The sequence below is a fragment of the Ranitomeya imitator genome, chromosome 5 (genome assembly GCF_032444005.1).
Source record: "Ranitomeya imitator isolate aRanImi1 chromosome 5, aRanImi1.pri, whole genome shotgun sequence".
Lineage (NCBI taxonomy): Eukaryota > Metazoa > Chordata > Amphibia > Anura > Dendrobatidae > Ranitomeya > Ranitomeya imitator.
In genome coordinates, this window is record NC_091286.1 from 331,201,242 (window position 1) to 331,224,511 (window position 23,270).

Consider the following 23,270-nt stretch of genomic DNA (forward strand, 5'->3'; position numbering starts at 1 on the left):
GTCATTTTCACTAATTCTAGATCATAGTCCCCTGTCATCCCCCATTGTCATGATCACTGCTCCTTGTGTGCAGTATCTTATTTCTCATCATCCTCCCACTTCCTGATCAGTGAGCCTCAGTTGGCCACAAGGTTTATACACAGGGGCAGTTCTAAATACTAGAGATGAGTGAATATGATTGGAAAACGATCACCAAACATAAATTCGGCACAAATATGGTACATGCGAATTCATGATTGGTAACATGAGTATTTTTCTTAAAATCGGAAAAAGTCTATAACATTCATTAAAAGATAGAATAAAAGCCACGTTCATTAAAATCACACCATGACAGGTTAGAATTGAATAGATATTTACACATAGAATAGATATATCGATGTCAGTGACACACCTATATACTTATGTATATTACATACATAGAAGAAAACCCGGCAATTTGTGTGCCGCATAGTGTAAAATCACTGCAGGAGCCGACAAGATAGAAGAGATGGATTACATACATTAAATACAAATAGAATAGGTAGATAAACTAGACTTAAACACATGGGCTGATGACCGGATCATGCAGCTTCATATGAAAATCCCTATTTATTATAATTGCCAGACCTGAAATAACAAGCACTTTTCACCTATTGTGTCCCCCCATTTCCTTGTAGATTGTAAGCTTGCGAGCAGGGACCTCACCCCTAATGTCACTGTTTAAATTGTCTTAACTTATACTGAATTTATTGTCTGTACATGTCCCCCCCCCGCTTAATTGTAAAGTGCTGCGGAATATGTTGGCGCTATATAAATAAAAATTATTATTATTATTATAAATAATGTCTGTGACAAATACAATTAGTAAAGTATGTGTGCAGCTTACTGTACATGTATTTAATTAATAAAAGATTATTTTTCTTAAAAAAAAATGGCGTGGGCTCCCGTTTAATTTTCGTAACTAGCAGAGGGAACGCTGATGGCTGCGGGCAGTTGTTTATAGCCCGGGAAGGGGGTAATGCCCATGGAGCTTCCCAAGCTTTTAATATCCGCTCACAACTGTATACTTAGCCTTTACTGACTATTAAAATGAGGGACCCCCAAAAAATGCAAAAAATAATACGCAGCAAAGGCTATGCAGACAGCTGTAGGCCGATATTAATAGCCTAGGAAGGGGCCATGGATACTTGCCCCCTAGGCTAAAACATCAGCTCTCAGCCGCCCCAGAAAAGGCACATCTCTAAGATGCCCCAATTCTGGCACTTAGCCTCGCTTTTCCCATTTGCCCTGTAGCGGTAGCAAATGGGGTAATAGTTGGGGGGGGGGGGGGGGGGGGTTGATGACACCATTGTATTGTCAGGTGACATCAAGCCTCGATGGAGAGGCGTCAATAAGATGCCCCCATTACTAACCCCATAGTCACATTGTAAGAAAACATACAGACACCCAGAAAAAAGTCCTTTAATTGAAAGAAAGACACAGATTCTGAATCTTAATTAAACCATACTTATGATCTCGGCCATTCCCCCGATCCCTCGTCATCTACAAAAGAGGTAAAAAACAAACAAACAAAAAAACAAACAAACCAGTATTCCTCACCTTTCCGCAGAGATGCTTTTAATCCTTTTGTCCCATGATGGGTCTAGCTCTGCTACATCTAGATGGCAGATAGACCGACAGATATGGTATCTTGTTTTTTTTTTTTTTTTTTTTTTAATTACAGGACAACGCGGGCTTCGATGGAATTGGGCATTAGGTGAGTATAACTGTTTGTTATGTTTAAATTAAATGGAAAACTGTTTAGTCTTACCGTTTTTTCCGGGACTATAAGATGCACTGGACCATAAGGGTATGTTCACACGTTCAGGATTTCCATCCTTTTTTTTTCCTGACTGTTTTTTAAAAAACTGCAGCTCTTGGCAGAAAACGCAGGTCCTTTTTTTGGTCCTTTTTTGGTCCGTTTTTGATGCGTTTTTTGATGCGTTTTTTGATGCGTTTTTTTGATGCAGTTTTCTAGCCAGAGTCTGTGTGTTTTCTAGGAATTTTTTTAGGGTTAAAATGGCTGAAAATACCCTAACCCTACCCCTAACCCTAACCCTACCCCTAACCCTAACCCTACCCCTAACCCTAACCCTACCCCTAACCCTAACCCTACCCCTAACCCTACCCCTAACCCTACCCCTAACCCTAACCCTACCCCTAACCCTACCCCTAACCCTACCCCTAACCCTACCCCTAACCCTACCCCTACCCCTATTCTAACCTTAGTGAAAAAAAAAAAAAAAAAAAATTCTTTATTTTTTTTATTGTCCCTACCTATGGGGGTGACAAAGGGGGGGGGGTGTCATTTACTATTTTTTTATTTTGATCACTGAGATAGGTTATATCTCAGTGATCAAAATGCACTTTGGAACGAATCTGCCGGCCGGCAGATTCGGCGGGCGCACTGCGCATGCGCCCGCCATATCTGCCGGCCGGCAGATTCGGCGGGCGCACTGCGCATGCGCCCGCCATTTTGCAAGATGGCGGCGCCCAGGGAGAAGACGGCCGGACGGACACCGGGACGCCGGGTGAGTATAAGGGGGGGAGATTAGGGCACGGGGGGGGGCATCAGAGCACTGGGGGGGGGCATCGGAGCACTGGGGGGGGGCATCGGAGCACGGGGGGGCGGGATCGGAGCACGGGGGGGGCAGCCACACTCCGCCCACGCACTTCCGCCCGCTCCCCGCACTTCCTGCTGCAGCGGTTCTGCACATCAAACCGCAGTAAAACCCGCAGATATATTTTTGATCTGCGGGTTTTACTGCGGTTTGGACCTCACAATGGAGGTCTATGGGTGCAGAACCGCTGCGGCTCCGGAAAAAGAATTGACATGCTCCTTCTTTTTTCCGGGAGCTATTCAGCGCGTCTTTTTTTTTACAATTTCCGGACCATGTGCACAGTGTGTCCTGTTTTCCATAGGGTACAGTGTACTGTACCCTGCATGGAAAACAGCCGCGGAACCGCAGCGGCAAAACCGCCGCGGTTCCGCGGTAAAAAACGCACTGTGTGAACATGGCCTAAGACGCACCTTGGTTTTAGAGAAGGAAATTAGGAGGAAAAAAACTGAAGCAAAAAATGTGGTCAATTCTGTATTTAATATTTCCTATCCTTGTAAATATGGTCCCCTCATCCCCATCCTGATACACATGGCCCTCATCCCTATCCTGGTATGCATGGCTCCCTCATCCCTACCTTGGTATGCATGACCCCATTATCCATATCCTGATATGTATGGCCCTCATCCCCATCCTGGTATGCATGCCTCCTCTTCCCTAGCCTGTTATACATGGCTCCCTCATCCCTGTTCTGGTAGGAATCGTCCCCCCTCATCCTTATTCTGGCAGGAATGATCGCCCTCATCCCTATACTGGTATGCAGGGTCCCTATCTTGTCCAAGTATGCATGGACCCATCCTTAACCTGATATGATTGGCCCCATCCCAGTTCCTGGTATTCGTGGTCCCATCCTTATCCTGGTATGATTGGTCCCATCCCAGTCCTGGTATGCAAGGTCCCATCCTTATCCTGCAAGCACTGCGGAATATGTTGGCGCTATATAAATAAAAATTATTATCTTTATCCTGGCATGCATGATCCCATGTTTATCCTGGCATGCATGGTTCCATCCTTATCCTGGTATGCATGGTCCCATCTTTATCCTGTATAATTGGCCCCATCCCATTCCTGGTATGATTGTCCCCCATCCCGTTGCTGGTATGATTAGTCCCATCCTTATCCTGGTATGATTGGCCCCATCCCGGTCCTGGTATGCATGGTCCCATCAGAAAAGATTATAAAAAGCAAACCATTACACTTGCCTTCCTCCGCTCCCTCGCAGCGTCCTGCTCTGTTTCAAGCAGCTGATTAATACTCACTGCTCTCTGTGATGCAGTCCTGGTAAGTATTCTGGCAGCTGTGCTCTGTTTGTGAGCAGCGCATGATGTCCCTGCCATGTGCTGCTTACAAGCATAAGGCAGTTGCTGGCACCGGAGCAGGAAGCTGCGAGGGAACGCCGGGTGTTGGGTCCATGCCTACCATGATCGGGATAGAGCCAATCATACCAGAATAAGGATGGGACCAATCATACCAGGAACGGGATGGGACCAATCATACTAGGATGCCAGAAATAAATGAATATTCATTGCCCTCCACGCCAATGGGTGTGGAATGCAGTGAACATTCATTTCTCTTTAGCAGCGGGCACAGAAGATAGCCGCAGCCGCCGGCTCCTGCCTCTGTGACCCGCTGCTCCGCCGAAACCGCTTCCCCACCTCAGCCAGAGCTGGTACATCCGGAATATAATACGCACCCCCCATTTTTCTCCACATTTTGGGAGGAAAAAAGTGTGTCTTATAGTCCCAAAAATACGGTGTTTCTAATAAAGGAATTCTTGCTGTGTCTTTATTTACCATGTAACTATAGGATTAGTAATGGATAGGTGACTTGCAGACGCCTCTCCATTAGTAATCCATGGGCTTGATGTCATTTGACAATACAAAGGTGACATCAACCCCACAAATAGGAACCCGTGGGAACCCATCTTTTCTTGATAACCAACCTTGGTGAAGCTGACCGCTGAAGGTTGCAGCCCACAGCTTTGAGTTTTGCCTGGCTGGTTATCAAAAATACAGGGGAACCTACTCAGGTTTTTTTATTTTTTTATTATTTATTTACAGCGCAGAAGTGGCTAATGAATACTCCCATCCGCCACTCCTGCTCTCACTTGTTATTAGCGGCAGCTGATTGGAGCTATAGTCCCATCAGCTGACACCAGTGACCGGAGGTAAACTTTAAACCTCCGATCATAATTGAGCTCTCACGCTGTTTTCTGACAGCGTGGGAATCACGGCACTCTGGCAGGGATGATTTCACCACCGATCAGAAGCACTATGCCGGTTTTTCCCACAGTGTCACACAGCGTGGGAAACACGGCTTTTGTGTGGTGTATGTTCGGCTTTATTCGGCGATTTAATTAACGATTAATTCAACGAATATTGCAAATTCGGCAATGGTGACCTGAACTGAACATTGAAGTATTCGCTCATCTCTACTAAAGACTAGACACGCTGCTTTCAACAGCGAGCATCCATTTGCGTGCTGGAACCCGAAGTCCACGTTTTGTGTATTACCTTTGGCAATCTGAGCTTTGGTGCATGATAAAGCTAATTCCGCTATGGTGGCAGATATTTTAATGCGTGGGGATTTTGAAGAGTCCGTTAAGATACAGCTACCTCAATATGCATCCTGGTGTGTTATTTTTGTTTCTCTACATCTGCCAAAAAAACACCAGTAAAACATGTGGACAAAAACATCGTAAATAAAGTGAACATGTGTGTGAAGGAGGCCTCACAATAATATAAGCATAGTATGCTTTGGCTGAATTCTAATTACCGTATATACACAAGTACAAGCAGAGTTTTTCAGCACTTTTTTTGTGCTGAAAATGCCCCCACCTTGGCTTATACTCAAGTGAGGGTCCCAGAGGATGGAGGAGGAGTGACAGAGATGGAGCAGCGGGTCACGAAAGGCAGAAGCTGGCTTCCGGGGCTAAAGCCTGTGCCTTCTGCCAAAGAGAAATGAATCAGTGAATTTAATTTCTTTGTAATGGCGTGCACAGTAGTCGCAGCCACCGGCTTCCTTCAGCAGCCGGGCGATCACATGGGCCTTATAATTAAGGAAATTAGTATTAAGTTTTCTCCATTCCCATGGGCGTGGAGGGCAGTGAATATTCATTCCCTTAAGTAGCCTGATCGCCCAGCTGCCACAGGAAGCCTGCGGCTGACACTGTGCGCACTACTAAAAAGCAATGAATACTCACTGCCCTCCACACACATAGTCCCAGCGTGAAGAGCAGTGAGTATTCCGGCAGCTGTCATCTGCTTGTAAGTGGCGCGTGACGTCACTGCCATGTGCTGTTTACAAGCATAATCAGCTGCTGGCAGCAGAACAAGACGCTGGGGCGGTAAGTAGGGATGAGGAGTCATGCAGACCAGGATAGGGATGAGGAGTCATGCATACCAGGATAGGGATGAGGGGACAATACATGCCCGGCTTATACTTAAGTCAATAAGTTTTCCCAGTTTTTTTGTGGTAAAATTAGGTGCCTCAGCTTATACTAGAGTATATACGATAGTTTTTTGTTTTTTTTATAAGGTTTCTGTTTTCTGTGTTGGCCTCAGTTGGTCATTGTAAATTTTATGTACCGTATATATTATTTTTAATTAAAATGATCTGTTTTAATGTAATTTTTTTTTTTTACTTAGCTTTGAATTATTTTCTTTACAGGTTCTTCAGCAACTTTACCCTAATTTGGACCTAGCACTAGACCGATTGCTTGACATTTACATCCAACTTACAGGAGATAAGCACCATACTGTGCCAATTGACAGCACTGAAGCAGAAAATATGCCTGCCACTGAAGGCCTAAAAATATTCGACAAAAGACCCAGTCTTGAAGGCAGAGGATTATCATTACGGTAGTTTCTTTTTATTTGTACTCGCTTGTCTTTCCTCAATGTGATATGATGAGACCTTTACTGATCTCCCAATGTGCCATTTTACTGACTTGAGAAATATGAAAATAGTGCCTCCCCACCTATGGGCAAAAGTACAGTAGGAGTTTGCTGTCTAGTATAGCAGACACCCTGCTGCATCAGTCACAATTTGCACCCTTAAATTAGGTGGGCTCTTGTCGCTACAGAAATGCCAAACGTTGACGCTAAATGTGGTTTAGGCCTCTTTGACACTTCCGTCTTTCAGCTCCCGTCACAATCCGTCGATTTTTGAGAATGCAGGATCCTGCATTTTCTCAGACTTGTATTAGCGACGGATTGTAACGGATGGCCATCCGTTTGAGCCGTCGTGCACTGGATCCTGCGTAAAAAAACGGACTGTCGGGCAGAAGAAACGTTCAGAGGAACGTTTTTTCTGCACGTTGGAAAATCGGTCAGCGACGCATCCTGCGTTGCCCGTGATTGGCTACAAAGGAAGCCTATGGACGCAGGATGTGTCGCTGCCTGTGAAAAGCAGGAATCCAGCGACGGGTCCCGTCTTTTCAAACTGAGCATGAAATTCTCTCTCGCTCGCTCTTTTTCTTTTTACTATTGATGCTGCCTTTGCAGCATCAATAGTAACAAGATATAATGTTAAAAATAATAATAATTAAAAAAATCGCAGTATTCTCACCTACCGACGTCCCGCGCAGCGATGCTCCCAGCGTTCCTAGTAATACATTGCGAAATCTTGCGAGACCGCGACTTCTCGCAAGATTTCGTAATGTATTACTAGGAATGCTAGCTGCCGGGAGCATCGCTGCACGGGACGTCGGTAGGTAAGAATACTGCGATTTTTTTATTTTTTTTTAAACCTGGTTTGTCTAGTGTATGCGTTTTCGCAGCGGAAAACTGCTGCGAAGACGCATACACAACAGGTGCACATAGCCTCGACGGGTTTGTCAGAAAGACGGGCCCAGTGCACACGTTTTCCACAATCTTCACAGGATCCGTCATTTCAACGTCTTGACGGATCCTGTGCAGATTTGGAAGACGGAAGTGTGAAAGAAGCCTTAGGCACACTGGGGCTCAGAAGGGAGGTGGGCATTTGGAATTTGGAGCACAGAATTTGCTATTCTAGAGCCTTTGTATGATCAGTGACAGGTAAGCCCCCTATATTTCTGTTAACAGATGATAATTAAGTAAATAAGGCAGCACACTGCAGCGCCAAAACATGCAAACTTGAAAACAAGAAATTTGAACTGCATTACTGCACTAGAAATATGAAAAATGAGAGCTTTTAGCGCATAAAAATGGCCAATTTTATGTGTACCTGGTAGCCTCTTTACGGCATCTCTCTTATACCAGAAATTTAGTCCCCGGCTTCGGCGTCTGCTAGGCCGCAACCTGTAACCTCCGCCGACTCATTCGCATCACATTGGCGACTTCACCCACCCTCTTGGCGCATCTCGTTCAGAGCGACACTGCTTTTCCTGCTCCCGGCGGCCATCTTTTCCTTACCGGCCACCTCTCAGCACGTTGCCACGGGAACAGTATCGCAGAATCGACATCCCAGCGGCTATCGCCGGATGGATCAATAACATCGGGAGGATCTCACAGGGCACAGGACCTGGGTAAGAGCTGCACTGCATCACCCATTGGTCCCTTTTTCTGCAGTATTTCTCTGGTGATTAGCCACCAAAACTCTTTTGTGGGGCATTGAGTCAGGACAGGCTGGGGTACATCGTCATTCTCCAAGACCTCTAAGGGGGCCACCAAAACAGTGTTCTTTACCTCATGTACCACCTGCCAGACTTCGTTGCCACGGGGACAGAGTATACCACTCTGCAAGGCCTGTGATCCCGAATGCACTCAGGAGCCCCCCCCGCCGCTACCGAACCCAGTGTACCTAGTCCCCCCGAGTGGGCTTCGTCACTGTCGCAGTCCTTGGCTTCACTAGCTAAAGCGATTGAGTACCTCCGAAGACCCCTCATTGGGTCGGGGCATTCGTCTGCCTGTCTTAGAGAGTTCCTCCACCACACCGGAACAGTCGGCCTGCAGGGGCCGTTCTCAGTCAAAAGATACACAGGCATCTAGAATATGGACCCATAGCACGTCTCCCGGGTCTTCACGCCTCGGCATCCATGAGCTCCGTTTCGTGCTCCCCTCACCAGGGGTTTGCATCGATCAGGACCCTTTGACCTCAATTCGCCGGATTATCAGGCAACTGTGGATAGTCTCATAGAGGCAGTCAACCAGACTTTGAAGGTTGACAAGGACTCTACCTCCACCCCAGATCACGCTGTGTCATTCAAAAGGACCAAATGTCCTCATAGGGTGTTTGCCAATCACCCCGAGTTTCAGGACATAGTGTGACTTCATAGAGGCTGGACAAACGCTTCTCAGGTCAGAGGCCTCTTGAGGCGAGATACCCTTTCTCACCGGATCTGCGTAAGCAGTGGGCGGAATCCCCTCTGGTCGGTATCCCGTCTGGCTTCCAAAACCTTTCTATCCTTACCAGACGGATCCTCGATTAAAAATCCCATGGACCGTCTCATAGAGAACCTTGCCCGTTTGATGTTTGAAGCCTCGGGCTCAGCACTCTCCCTCTCTTTCACAGCGACGTGGTTAGCCAAACCAATGGTTTCCTGGGCGGAAACTCTGATTAGAACCATACAGGGTAGTGAGCTTCCCCGTAGCCAGCGGATCTGGCCAATCAGATCACTTTGGCCAGAGACTATTTGGTACATGCTTCTCTGGACACGGTAACTGTTGAGCTTGCGGCTTCATATGCCGTTTCTATTAGGCAGGCACTGTGGCTCAGGGAATGGCGAGCGGACTCTGCATTCAAGAAATACCTAACCTCTTTGCCTTACCAGAGCAGTCATTTGTGCGGTGAGAAGCTGGATCAGCTTATCTCTGACGCCACAGGTGGAAAGAGTAAATTCCTCCCTCAGCAAAAGGTTAAGCGGCCCTTTCACCACCCGCAACAGTCTCGCTTCCAGTCCTTTCACAGCAATTCCGGTTGGTCCTGTACGGCCAACTCATCTGGATCGGTGCGCTCCCTTCATGGGGAAAAGAGGTCCCCAGATTTCGTATAAGACCATCCAGTCATGGAAGATCCGACCTAAGCAGTCCAGATCTAAGGGATCCAGGTCCCATAGATTCTCGCCTAAATGAGTAGTGACATTATCCGGTTGACGCCGGCAGAGTAGGCAGCGTCTACTCCGGTTTCGTCATGTCTGGCTCTGTCGTTCACGACGATTGGGTCAGGGACCTGGTGTCCTCCAGATACAAAATAGAATCCCCCCCCCCCTCTTGTCCTCCCTTCGGCCTCACCACCGCCCCCAGGGTGTCCACAAAGGTCATGGCGGCCTTCATGTCCATTTTGCACTCTCGAGACATGGTCGTGTTGCCTTACCTAGACAACCTTCTAATCAAGGGAACATCCTTCCTGGCCTGTGCGGGGTGTGTGCGTATCACTATTGATACTCTTTCTTGCCTGGGCTGGATGATAAACTTAAGCAAGTCTTCCAGCTCAACAGTTATCCTTTTTAGGCATGACCCTGGACACTTCCCGTGGGTTAGTGATTCTCCCTTGAGCCAGGATCTTAGACCTTCAACAGGGAGTCTGGGCACTTTGTTGGACTTATCCTCAATCCATCCGCTTCGGCATGGGGGTCCTGGGCAAGATGGTGGCAACAATAGAAGCGGTTCCCTTTGCCCAGCTACACTTCCGCAGCCTTTAACAGGAACTCGTTCTCCCTCAGAGCAAAGTACTGCAGTGCGCAGGCATCGGGCCTCTCTGACCTTTCCGGCGCCAGCGCACTGCAGTACTTTGTTCTGCCCTCAACAGGGCAGACAAAGTACGCCTGCGCCGGAGCCGTGGCTGAAGATCAGAAGAGGACGTCTTGGAATGAAGATGGGAGGCGCCGCAGCGGACCAGAGACACCCATCCGACCGGACCAGCAGCGGGACCGCCCCTGGGTGAGTATAATCTAACGTCTTTTTCTCCTCTTTCAGGTAACATCGGGGGCTTATCTACAGCATTACAGAATGCTGTAGATAATCCCCTGATGCCTGTGGGCTTACCTCACCCGCGATTTTCGGGGTGACAGGTTCCCTTTAACTTGGTCCTGGGTATTCTACAGGAGTCTCCTTTCAAACCACTACGTGACGTTTCGCTAACACACCTTTCATGGAAGGTTGCCTTCCTTGTGGCAGTGATGTCAATCAGACGGGTTTCAGAGCTGGCCGCTCTGTCATGTCGAGCTCCCTTTCTAACTTTCCACCAGGACAAGATGGTTCTCAGGCCGTCCCCATCCTTTTTACCCAAGGTAGTCTGCTCTTTTCACCTTAATGAGGACCTTGTCCTGCCCTCGTTTTGCCCTGCATCGGTACATCGGGTGGAGAGGGCTCTTCACGCTCTGGATTTGTTAAGGGCTCTAAGGCGGTACGTCTCATGGACAGCGTTCTCTAAGCACTGCAGCGTTCACACTCAGGTTTCAACAGATGCGGGCCTGAACAGACGAATCTTGCAGGCGGTAGTGCATCTATAGATAGTTGGTACATGTGGTTTGGTCTGTTGTGTCGGTTCCCCACCCAGGGACTGCTTTTGGACGTCCTATGGCCCTGTGTTCCCCAATGAGGCGAATGAGAAACATGGATGTTTGTGTACTCTCCATAAAATCCTTTTCTCCGAGCCACTCATTAGGGGACACAGCACCCACCCTATTGGCCTGAAGGCTGTGTTTGTTCCTTGGTTTGACATGTTGAACCAGTATTTGATGGTTCTGATCTCCTACTGCTTTGTCACTGAACTTATTCGAGCTGGAGCCAGTGATGGGTGTATACTGCAGAGGAGGAGGAGTTAATTTTTGTGTTCACTTAGTGTCATCCTCCTAGTGGCAGCGGCATACACCCATGGTCCTGTGTCGCCCAATAAGTAGCTCGGAGAAAAGGATTTTACGGTGAGTACACAAAAATCCATGTTTTTCACTTTGATCACTTATAAAGCATAGCTGCAGTGGCATACAAGCTTGTTGGAGCATGGTGTAACAAGCTTGCTAGCTCTGGTGACCCGGCTGTCATCATGATGACATTGTTGCCATAGTGACCCAGTCGGGCCCCTCGCGATGACTCTGTGGAGGTGCCGATTGGAGGGCAGATTGAACCCCCTCAATACCAATCGCAACATTTAGCGGGTTAAACTGCCAGGAGCCGTGTGGGCACAGCTGCTAGCAGTAAGTGTCAGCTCCTGTGCATGGGTGATCGCCATGACCTCATCAGTCGGGAAGCACTTACCAACCATGATGTGTAAATATGCTTCAAATGTTGAGAAGGGGTTAAACAAAATGGTGGCTTCATAGTTGAAATTGTTTCTTTGCAGCACCATGGTTCGACATAGGATATCATCTGCATTCCCATGTTTTCTTTCACAATCCCCAAAACTTCCTGATGTGTACATCGGCTTTTTATCAAATTAGCTGTGCTGTGTGTCTGACCTCGGGAAGTAGAATGGGAGATAGACTAGTGTAAATTGAGACAGCCTCTCTTTAATTTTTTTTTTTAAAAATTCCAAATACAAATTTTCTATCTTTCATAGAACATATAAATGACATAATTCCGTAGTATTGTAGATTGTGAGCCCTCGCGGGCAGGGTCCTCTCTCCTCCTTTACCACTTGTGACTTGTATTGTTCAAGATTATTGTACCTGTTTTTTTATTATGTATACCCCTCCTCACATCACATGTAAAGCGCCATGGAATAAATGGCGCTATAATAATAAATAATAATAATAAATAGTATAATATATATACACAAAATAACCTCCACTTCTATTTCCTAACCCACCCCAATCCCAGATTCCAACATTCCAGAGAGGACCATTTTAATTTTCAGAGCAGTTCTAGAATAACTGAGTATAAAATTAGTTGAAGATGGGAGAAGAAAGGAAAAAAGAGGACTAACAATAAAGGGATATGTCTTAAATATTCTATCTCTAATTCAGATTTGTGGGCAGCCCTGGAGTATCCAACCAAGGACCCCAATATCTTTTCAAATAATCTGGTTGATTTATCCTTCCTTGTAGTTGTCCCATAGACGCAGATTGTGTCTAACCAATGAAATGCAAGAAGTATACAGGGGCTAGACGGGATCCACTCTTCAATCCTCAAATGATCACAATATAGGCACAGCCTCTCTACAGCACTATGATATATCTGGATGCTAAATGGCTAACAGTAAAATATATTATTAAACCATGTTTTTTTTGTTTTTATTTCATAGAGACCTACTGAAGTGGAGCAACAGAATTGCATACAGTTTTGATGGTTCTTCATCAAGCACGGCTGTAAATATTTTCCATGAGGTAAAATGTTTAGGAATATTTATAAATTTTTGATTGTAGAAGTAAAATAGGCATGATCACATTTTCGATATTTCCGTACTAGGCCCTCGACTGCTTTACTGCAATGCTGTCAGCACCTGCGGCTAGACTGAAGATGGCAGAAGTAATTGGCAGCAAACTGAACATTTCCAAGCAAAAGGTGAGCTGCAGTGAAAATTAAAACATTACTTGATATTTTTCATTCCTTTTTGTTTTTTTTTCTATGTCAAGTTCTTTGTAGAAAAAAATCCTGGAAACTCTGGCTTCTGATCATTGCAGTAGGCAAACGCTTCAGCTATGTTCTCTGTCGCCACGGTCCTCTAAATCAACAGAGTCAGGATTTTGATGAAAAATAGCACGTGTTAGACTCTGTTCTCATCAAGCTAAGACCTTTCCATCAGAAAGACACTGTTCAGAGAGGGGACGAGATGTGGGAGGCGTGTGAGCACGCTTTGTGATATGACCATAAAGTATAGTCAACCTGGATACCTGGAATGCTCCCAATGATCAGCTGTTTGGCGCCGCAGCTGCATGTGTTGCGGCTGTGTGACAGTCACAACACATGTATGGAGAGCCTGTGTGCTGTGACAGTCACACAGCCGCGACACATGCAGCTGCGACGCCAAACAACTGATCAGCCAGAGCGATCCAGGTATCCGGGTTCCCGATGCAGCTTCTTCGGTAAGCACTAGAGCTTGCCGAATAAGGAGGGAGCCGACGATGTTCGCTCATCTCTAGTCTTGGCTAACTTTGGCTTAATGGCAAGACTATGGTTATATTCTGGGAGTTTTTGCTCAGTGTAAGGTCAAATTGTGCAGAGAGCCTTCTGACAGCTGAAGACAGATAAGAGGATCTCACAATTGACTATATGTCTTAGTCATGTCACAAAGCGTGCTCACAACCCTCTCCCTCCCACATCTTGTCCCCTCTCTGCACAGTGTCTTCTGCACATGTTACTAAGCATGCTCACAGCACTCTCCCCCAAGTTAGTTTTAAAGGGAGTCTGTCACCTCTTTTTTTGGATTTGAGATAAAAATATGGTTCAATTGTGCATTAGCTCTGCATTACAGTAGTACCTTTCATATCCCCCACCTTTGCTGAGAAAATAGCTTTGTAATCTCTCCGTTTTCCTATTTAAATTACCCCGGTCCGATGGGTGGGGCCTATTCACCATCTCTCCCCTCGGCGTTCTCGACGTATCGAGACCTGTGAATAGCACAGATTTCGTACAGTTTCTGCGCATGTGCATTGAATTGGCCTCTAGCGCCTGTGCAGTATGTTTTGCCCAACTGTGGTCAAAGCATAAAATCACTATTGCGCATGCGCCCGCATTTTTCATTACGTTCTATGCCCCCTTGCATGGCAAGACTTCCAGCTCAAAGAGCGTAATGTAAAATGGCGTATGCGCAATAGTGAGTTGAATGCTTTGCCCACTGTTGGGCAAAACATACTGCGCACGCATGAGAGGCCACTTCAGTGCGCAGGCGCAGGAAAACAACGCCAAAGCAGGAAAGAAGAAAAATTATTGCATAGAGCAAGGCAGGAGGTGGGGAGAAACTGCGAATAGGCCCTGCCCATCGGACCGGGCTGGGGTAATTTACATTGGAAAACGGAGAGATTACAAAGGTATTTTCTCAGCAAAGGTGGGGAATCGGGGGATATGAAGGGTACTGCTGTAATGCAGAGTTCATGCACAATTGAACCATATATTCATCTCAAATCGAAAAAAAGGGGTGACAGGTTCCCTTTAACCGCTTTCTGACCTAGGACGGGATAGTACGTCCGAGGTCAGATTCCCTGCTTTGATGCGGGCTCCGGCGGTGAGCCCGCATCAAAGCCGGGACATGTCAGCTGTTTTGAACAGCTGACATGTGCCCGTAATAGGCGCGAGCAGAATCGCGATCTGCCCACGCCTATTAACTAGTTAAATGCCGCTGTCAAACGCAGACAGCGGCATTTAACTACCGCTTCCGGCCGGGCGGCCGGAAATGACGTCATCGCCGACCCCCGTCACATGATCGGGGATCGGCGATGCTTCAGAATTGTAACCATAGAGGTCCTTGAGACCTCTATGGCTACTGATCGCCGGCAGCTGTGAGCGCCACCCTGTGGTCGGCGCTCACAGCACACCTGATTTTCAGCTACATGGCAACGAACAGCAGATCGCTGCTATGTAGCAGAGGCGATCGTGCTGTGCCTGCTTCTAGCCTCCCATGGAGGCTATTGAAGCATGGCAAAAGTTAAAAAAAAAAAAAAAATTTAAATCACCCCCCTTTCGCCCCAATCAAAATAAATCAATAAAAAAAATATCAAATCTACGCATATTTGGTATCGCCGCGCTAAGAATCGCCCGATCTATCAACTAAAAAAAAGCATTAACCTGATCGCTAAACAGGGTAGCGAAAAAAAAATTCAAAACGCCAGAATTACGTTTTTTTGGTCGCCGTGACATTGCATTAAAATGCAATAACGGGTGATCAAAAGAACGTATCTGCACCAAAATGCTATCATTAAAAACGTCATTTCGGCACGCAAAAAAAAAGCCCTCAACCGACCCCAGATCATGAAAAATGGAGACGCTACGGGTATCGGAAAATGGCGCAATTTTTTTTTTTTTTTGTTTACCAAAGTTTAAATTTTTTTTTCACCACTTAGGTAAAAAATAACCCAGTCATGTTAGGTGTCTATGAACTCGTACTGAACTGGAGAATCATAATGGCAGGTCAGTTGTAGCAATTAGTGAACCTAGCAAAAAAGCCAAACAAAAAACAATTGTGGGATTGCACTTTTTTTGCAATTTCACCGCACTTGGAATTTTTTTCCCGTTTTCTAGTACACGACATGCTAAAACCAATGATGTCGTTCAAAAGTACAACTCGTCCTGCAAAATATAAGCCCTCACATGGCCAAATTGACGGAAAAATAAAAACGTTATGGCTCTGGGAAGGAGAGGAGTGAAAAACGAACACGAAAAAACGAAAAATCCCAAGGTCATGAAGGGGTTAAATAAACTGATATTGCACTCTGTGATGATATGCCTGCTTAAAAGGTGATTGCATGAAGGCCATGTTAGGTACTGTAAGTGTTCATCTTCTGGCTTCAAACGGTTCCAGTTGACAGTCTTTACATATACTTAATTTAAAGCAGCACTAATGGACCATACTGTCTCTTTAATGTAGTACTGTCCACCTCTGTTACATCTATACATTCCACCTTCATTATAGACATTTGACAACTCATCCAGTACACGTGCTAATATGTAGACAGAAAGCTGGTCTGTGAGCTGCAGGATGACATCCACACCTATCACATCCTTGCTGAAAAAAAGCCGTAATACTCGGCATACATGAGAGCATCTGTAGTATATGGTTTATTGTTATCAAAACCAATTGGCAAAAATTTTACCTAACCCTTTAATTTGTGCCACAGGCCGAATTTTTCTGTGAGCTTTATAAACCAGAGATTACAGTGCGAGAGCTGGATGTTTCTGTTGGCAGAGTTGAGATGCTTAGAAGACAAACTGAAAGCATTCGTGTTCACAGGTATGTAGTTGTGTATAATAATGATTTTTAAGAGTTAACTCCTCCAGGATACACCGCAACAGCATATCCACGCAGAAATGTAAATGTTGGTCTCAAATCTCCCGTGTGTGCAAATATCTGTAACTTGTGAACATTCTCCAACCCTCCAGAATTTGAAATATATCTCCAGTTGAAAACAAAAAGGGAAACCTTTTAAGGAATCTGCTCATTAACCCCTTAACGACTGCTGTTAAAACGGTGGCGGTTAAGGGACTTTATTCCCTCATTGCCGTTTGAAAACGGCGACCGGGAATAAGTATTTAGCGCCCTCCCAGCGCCAGAAATCCTCCGGCATTTCAGCTACCGGGGGTAGCTCTGACCCTGGAGGACATGATCAAGGCCTGTTTTTCCAGTCCCCGATCACGTAAAAAAAAAAAGTGCCCTCTTTTAAGAATATTTATCTGTCTTCTGACTTGATATACATGTCACAAGAGAAAGAAATGAGGTTCCCAACCCCTCCTGGAGCCTCCGCTTTACCCCTATCCCTCCAGCTCTGTCCCCACCCCTCCGCCAAGTCTTCCTGGAAAAAGTGGGTGCATGCGCAGTGCGCCTGCTGAGATCTGCCAGCCGGTACCTGGCAACAGCGGGGATTTTTCTTATTGGTAATTTTGATCACTGTGATAGGGTCTGTCATACCCGAGCACCCAGATGCATACTCGAGTAGCGAGCACTTGTGCTCAACGCTGAAAACAATATATTTAATATGACGACCTAATATCAAATTCTGTATAGTACCTTTGTGTTACAATAACTCACTATACCGCTGGATAAAATCCTTCAGGGGTGTAATTTCCAAAATGGGGTCACTTGTGGTGGATTTCCATTGTTTAGGCACATCAGGGGGGGTCTACAAACCCAACTTGATGGCCGCTCTTGATTCCTTTTTTTATGCATTAAAAAAGTCAAACTGTTCTCCTCCCTGTCCGAGCCCTGCCATGTGCGAAAATAGTAGTGAAGAACTGAAGGGTTAATAAACTTCTTGAATGTGGTTTTGATCTCCTTGAGAGGTGTAGTTTTAAAAATGTACACTTTGGGTATTCCCTGTCATATAGACCCCTCAAAGTCACTTCAAATGTGATGTGGTGCATAAAAAATGGTTTTTACCATACAATGTAAAGAAAAGCTGAAAGAAAAATCTTTGGAGTTGTATGGGGAAAACCAAACAATTCTGCAATCATTGCTCTGGTTTTGTTTTCACAGCATTCATTGTTTGGTAAAAATGACCTGGTGACTGTATTGTGCTGATCTGTACGACCGCAGTGGTGTTTAACCGCCTTTCAAAACAATGAAAAATTGGACTGTGTCGCCATACTTTGAGACCCATAACTTTTATGAAGGAGCTGTGCATGTTTTTTTGTTTGAGGAGCTTTTGGTACAAACATTTGATTGCTTTTATCTCCATTTTTTTATTCATTTTTTGTACATCTTTGGCCATTTTCCATGTTTAATGCTACTTTGATCTGCAGTGTATGTATGCTTTATTTTAATTATTTTTACTGATAGGTTTTATTTTTGTTTTCAGAGAGAAGATAAATTTTGCAGCAACACGACCATCTTCAATATTAATTGAACAGATTGCAGTGTGTGTTAATAAAGCAGAGCCTGTCTTGCTTGTTGGTGAAACTGGCACAGGCAAAACCTCCACCGTTCAGTATCTTGCTCATGTCGCAGGTATATTGTTGCATTTGTGCTGTATACATAGCCTGGACACTACTTGATGAGTGTCTGTTTTTGCAGTTGAAAAAAAAAAAAAAAATGATCCATTAAAAATGATCGTTTAGATGAGCTGTCTGGTTTAGCATACTGTATATACTAGAGTATAAGCCGACCCCCCAAATTTTGCCACAAAAAACTGGGAAAACCTAATGACTCGAGTATAAGCCTAGGGTGGAAAATGCAGCAGCTACTGGTAAATTTCAAAAATAAAAATAGATACCAATAAAAGTAAAATTGATTGAAACATCAGTAGTTTGTGTTTTTGAATATTCATATTGAATCAGGAGCCCCATATAACGCTCCATACAGTTCATGATGGGCCCCATAAGATGCTCCATATTAAAATATTCCCCATATAATGCTTCACAAATGTTAATTATGGCCCCAAAGGATGCTCCATACAGACATTTGTCCCATACAATGCTGCACAAATGCTGATTATGGCCCCATAAGATGCTCCATTGAGATATTTGCCCATATAATGCTGCACATGGCCCCATAGAGATATTTGCCCCATATAATGCTGCACATGGCCCCATACAGATATTTTCCCCATATAATGCTGCACATGGCCCCATACAGTCATTTGCCCCATATAATGCTGCACATGGCCCCATAAGATGCTCATACAGATATTTGCCCCATATAATGCTGTACATGGCCCCATACAGATATTTGCCCCATATAATGCTGCACATGGCCCCATACAGATATTTTCCCCATATAATGCTGCACATGGCCCCATACAGTCATTTGCCCCATATAATGCTGCACATGGCCCCATAAGATGCTCCATACAGACATTTGCCCCATATGCTGTTGCTGCGATTAAAAAAAAAAATCACATACTCGCCTCTCAGGCCCCCGTCACTTGCTATATTCACTGATCCGCATTCCACCGACGGCCGCCGCTGTGTCTTCCGCGTCCTCTGCACTGACGTTCAGGCAGAGGGCGGTGCACACTAATCGCTTCACCACGCCTTCTGACCTGAGCGTCACTGCAGAGAACGCGGAAGACACAGCGGCGCCACCGATGGGACGGGAAACAGGTGAATATCGCGCACTGCGTTATACTCACCTGCTCCTGGCGCTGTCCCTGGTTCTTCGCGGCAGCTTCTTCCTGTATTGAGTGGTCACATGGTACCGCTCATTACAGTAATGAATATGCGGCTCCACCCCTATGGACCTCTCACTACAGGAAGAAGCTGCCGGCACCCGGAGAACCAGGGACCGCGCCAGGAGCAGTGAGTATTATTACACAGCTGCTGCACCCCCTCCCCTGCCGACCCCTGGTTATGACTCGAGTATAAGCCAAGAGGGGCAATTTCAGCCTAAAAAAATTGGCTGAAATTCTCGGCTTATACTTGAGTATATACGGTAAATTGAATTAACGATTCTGGCCCGTATATACAGATGAGAATAGCTCTTGCTTTGAGTTTACATTCTTGCAGTACATGAGTTATTCATACAAATATCAGCATTTCTGTAACTAAATTATATCTTTTGTTTTAGCCTGATACAAAATTTTGTATCGTCTATACATTTGGGGGCAGGCATTGGTCTTGAGAGTTGTCCTCTGGATCATGTTTTCAGACTGATTTTAATTGTGCATGTTGCTGTAAATGGTACGGGTCGGAAGCATACTTTCTCTGTGGGAAAAGCGGTCACATGTAGATGAGTTTCTCAATTACACCATTACATAATGGACTGTATTGCACAAAAAAGTATTAGTTTTTCTAGGGCATGTTGGCCTAAGACCCAGCTACCTAATAAATTGCTGTTAGCATTATGCTATGTGTGTTAATTGGTTAGTGGCCATTGTGATTCAACATTTTCATCTATTACGCGTGTACAGGTCAGCGCCTTCGCATTGTCAATATGAACCAGCAGAGTGATACAGCTGATCTCTTAGGCGGGTAAGTGCATTGCATAGTATGATCCAAGCTATTAAAGAGAATTGTCTGTAGCATCAACCCTCCCAAGCCGACTGCATGGACATGCAGGTCATAGAAAGTTGAATAAAGTGATACCTTGATATCTGCAATGTGATATCTTATTCCCTAGAAATCCACATTTTTCTCAGTATATAAATGAGCTGGTAAGATATACATCATGTTCCAAATTATTATGCAAATTATATTTTTCTCGGATTTTCCTAAATAGTCGGTGCAAATGACAGTCAGTCTAATAAGTCATCACCCATTAGAGTATAAATCGAATTTTATTGAAGAAACCTCCCAATGATAACAGTATAATCTCCAAAATGAATACAAACTCAAAATGCACTGTTCAAAATTATTAGGCACAGTAGAATTTCTAAACAATTGATATGTTTTAAAGATCTGAAAATGCTCATTTGTGGAATTTGCAGCATTAGGAGGTTACATTCACTGAACAAAAAAGCCATTTACCTCCAAAACATCTTAACAGGCCAAGTTACATGTTAACATAGGACCCCTTCTTTGATATCACTTTCACAATTCTTGCATCCATTGAACTTGTGAGTTTTTGGAGAGTTTCTGTTTGTATTCCTTTGCATGAAGTCAGAATAGCCTTCCAGAGCTGCTGTTTTGAAGTGAACTGCCTCCAACCTTGATGATACTCCAAAGGTTATCTGTAAGGTTGAGGTCAGGGGAAGATGGTGGCCACACCATGAATTTATCTCCTTTTATGCCCATAGCAGCCAATGAATCAGAGGTATTCTTTGCAGCATGAGATGGTACATTGTCATGCATGAAGATGATTTTGCTCCTGAAGGAACATTTCTGCTTTTTATACCATGGAAGAAAGTTGTCAGTCAGAAACTATATGCTTTGCAGAGGTCATTTTCACACTTTCAGGAACCTTAAAGGGCCCTACCAGCTGTTTCCCCATGATTCCGGCCCAAAACATGACTTCTCCACCTCCTTGCTGACATCGCAGACTTGTTGGGACATGGTGGCCATCCACTACTCCATCTGGACAATCCAGGGTTGCTCGACACTCATTAGTAAACAATACTGTTTGAAAATTAGTTTTCATGTATGTCTGGGCCCACTGCAACCATTTCTGCTTGTGAACACTATTCAGGGGTGGCTGAATAGTAGGTTTATGAACCACAGCAAGTCTTTGAAGGATCCTACACCTTGAGGTACGAGGGACTCCAGAGGCACCAGCAGCTTCAAATATCTGTTTGCTGGTTTGTAATGGCTTTTTAGCATCTGCTCTCTGAATCCGATGAACTTGCCTGACAGAAACCTTCCTCATTTTGCCTTTATCAGCACGAACACGTCTGTGCTCAGATTCAGCCACAAATCTAACAGTACGATGATCACTCTTAATTTTTCGGGAAATATCTAATGTTTTCATCCCTTGACGAAGGCATTGCATTATTTGATGCTTTTCATCAGCAGTGAGATCCTTTTTCTTTCCCATGTTACTTGAAAACTCTGGCCTGCTTAATAATGTGGAACATCATTTTTAGCCCCTTCATGACCCAGCCTATTTTGACCTTAATGACCTGGCCATTTTTTGCAATTCTGACCAGTGTCCCTTTATGAGGTAATAACTCTGGAACGCTTCAACGGATCCTGGCGAATCTGAGACTTTTTCGTGACATATTGGGCTTCATGTTAGTAGTAAATTTAGGTTGATAATTTTAGCGTTTATTAGTGAAAAAACTGAAATTTGGCGAAAATTTTTAAAAATTTCGCAATTTTCAAATTTTGATTTTTTTTAATTCTATTAAACCAGAGTTATGTGACACAAAATAGTTAATAAATAACATTTGCCACCTGTCTAATTTACATCAGCACAATTTTGGAAACATTTTTTTTTTTGCTAGGAAGTTAGGAGAGTTAAAATTTGACCAGCGATTTCTCATCTTACAACAAAATTTACAAAACCATTTTTTTTAGGGACCACCTCACATTTGAAGTCAGTTTGAGGGGTCTATATGGCGGAAAATACCCAACAGTGACACCATTCTAAAAACTGCCCCCCTCAAGGTGCTCAAAACCACATTCAAGAAGTTTATTAACCCTTCAGGTGTTTCACAGCAGCAGAAGCAACTTGAAGGAAAAAATGAACATTTAACTTTTTAGTCACAAAAATGATCTTTTAGCAACATTTTTTTTATTTTACCAAGGGTAAAAGGAGAAACTGGACCCCGAAAGTTGTTATCCAATTTGTCCTGAGTACGCCGATACCCCATATGTTGGGGGGAACCACTGTTTAGGCACACGACAAGGCTCGGAAGGGATGGAGCGCCATTTGACTTTTTGAATGAAAAGTTTGCTCCAATCTTTAGTGGACACCATGTCGCATTTGGAGAGCCCGTGTGCCTACAGATTGGAGCTCCCCCACAAGTGACCCCATGTTGGAAACCAGACCCCCCCCCCCCAAGGAACTTATCTAGATGCATAGTGAGTACCTTAAACCCCCAGGTGCTTCACAAGTTGATCCGTAAAAATGAAAAAGTACTTTTATTTCACAAAAAAGTTTTTTTAGCCTATATTTTTTCAGTTTCTCATGGGCAACAGTTTAAAATGGATCCTAAAATTTGTTGGGCAATTTCTCCTGACTACACCGATACCTCACATGTGGGGGTAAACCACTGTTTAGGCACAGAGCAAGGCTCGGAAGGGAAGGAGCGCCATTTGACTTTTTGAATGAAAAAAGGCTCCAATCGTTAGCGGACACCATGTCGCGTTTGGAGAGCCCCTATATGCCTAAACATTGTAGCTCTCCCACAACTGACCCCCCAAGACCCCCCCCAAGGAGCTTATCTAGATGTGTGGTGAGCACTTTGAACCCCCAAGTGCTTCACAGAAGTTTTTAACGCAGAGCCGTAAAATAAAAAATATTTTTTTTCCTCATTTTTAGCCCGCAATTTTTTATTTTCACAAGGGTGACAGGAGATATTGGACCCCAAAAGTTGTTGCCAGTTTGTACTGAGTATGCTGGTACCCCATATGTGTGAGGGTAAACCACTTTTTGGGCACACGTCGCGGCTCAGAAGGGAAAGAGCACCATATGACTTTGAACACAAGATTGGCTGGAATCAATAGTGGCGCCGTGTCGCGTTTGGAGACC

General features: G+C 44.8%; 1 protein-coding gene across 1 annotated transcript in view; it reads left to right on the top strand.

The window, feature by feature from the left end:
* The window catches only part of MDN1 (midasin AAA ATPase 1), a 335,477-nt gene that overhangs the window by 41,894 nt on the left and 270,313 nt on the right, over positions 1 to 23,270 (top strand). Inside the window, exons 10-15 of the mRNA XM_069726361.1 lie at positions 6,306 to 6,496; positions 12,801 to 12,882; positions 12,965 to 13,060; positions 16,330 to 16,442; positions 18,004 to 18,152; positions 20,053 to 20,113. Coding sequence (XP_069582462.1) covers positions 6,306 to 6,496; positions 12,801 to 12,882; positions 12,965 to 13,060; positions 16,330 to 16,442; positions 18,004 to 18,152; positions 20,053 to 20,113 — 692 coding nt within the window. The remainder of the gene's footprint in view (positions 1 to 6,305; positions 6,497 to 12,800; positions 12,883 to 12,964; positions 13,061 to 16,329; positions 16,443 to 18,003; positions 18,153 to 20,052; positions 20,114 to 23,270) is intronic.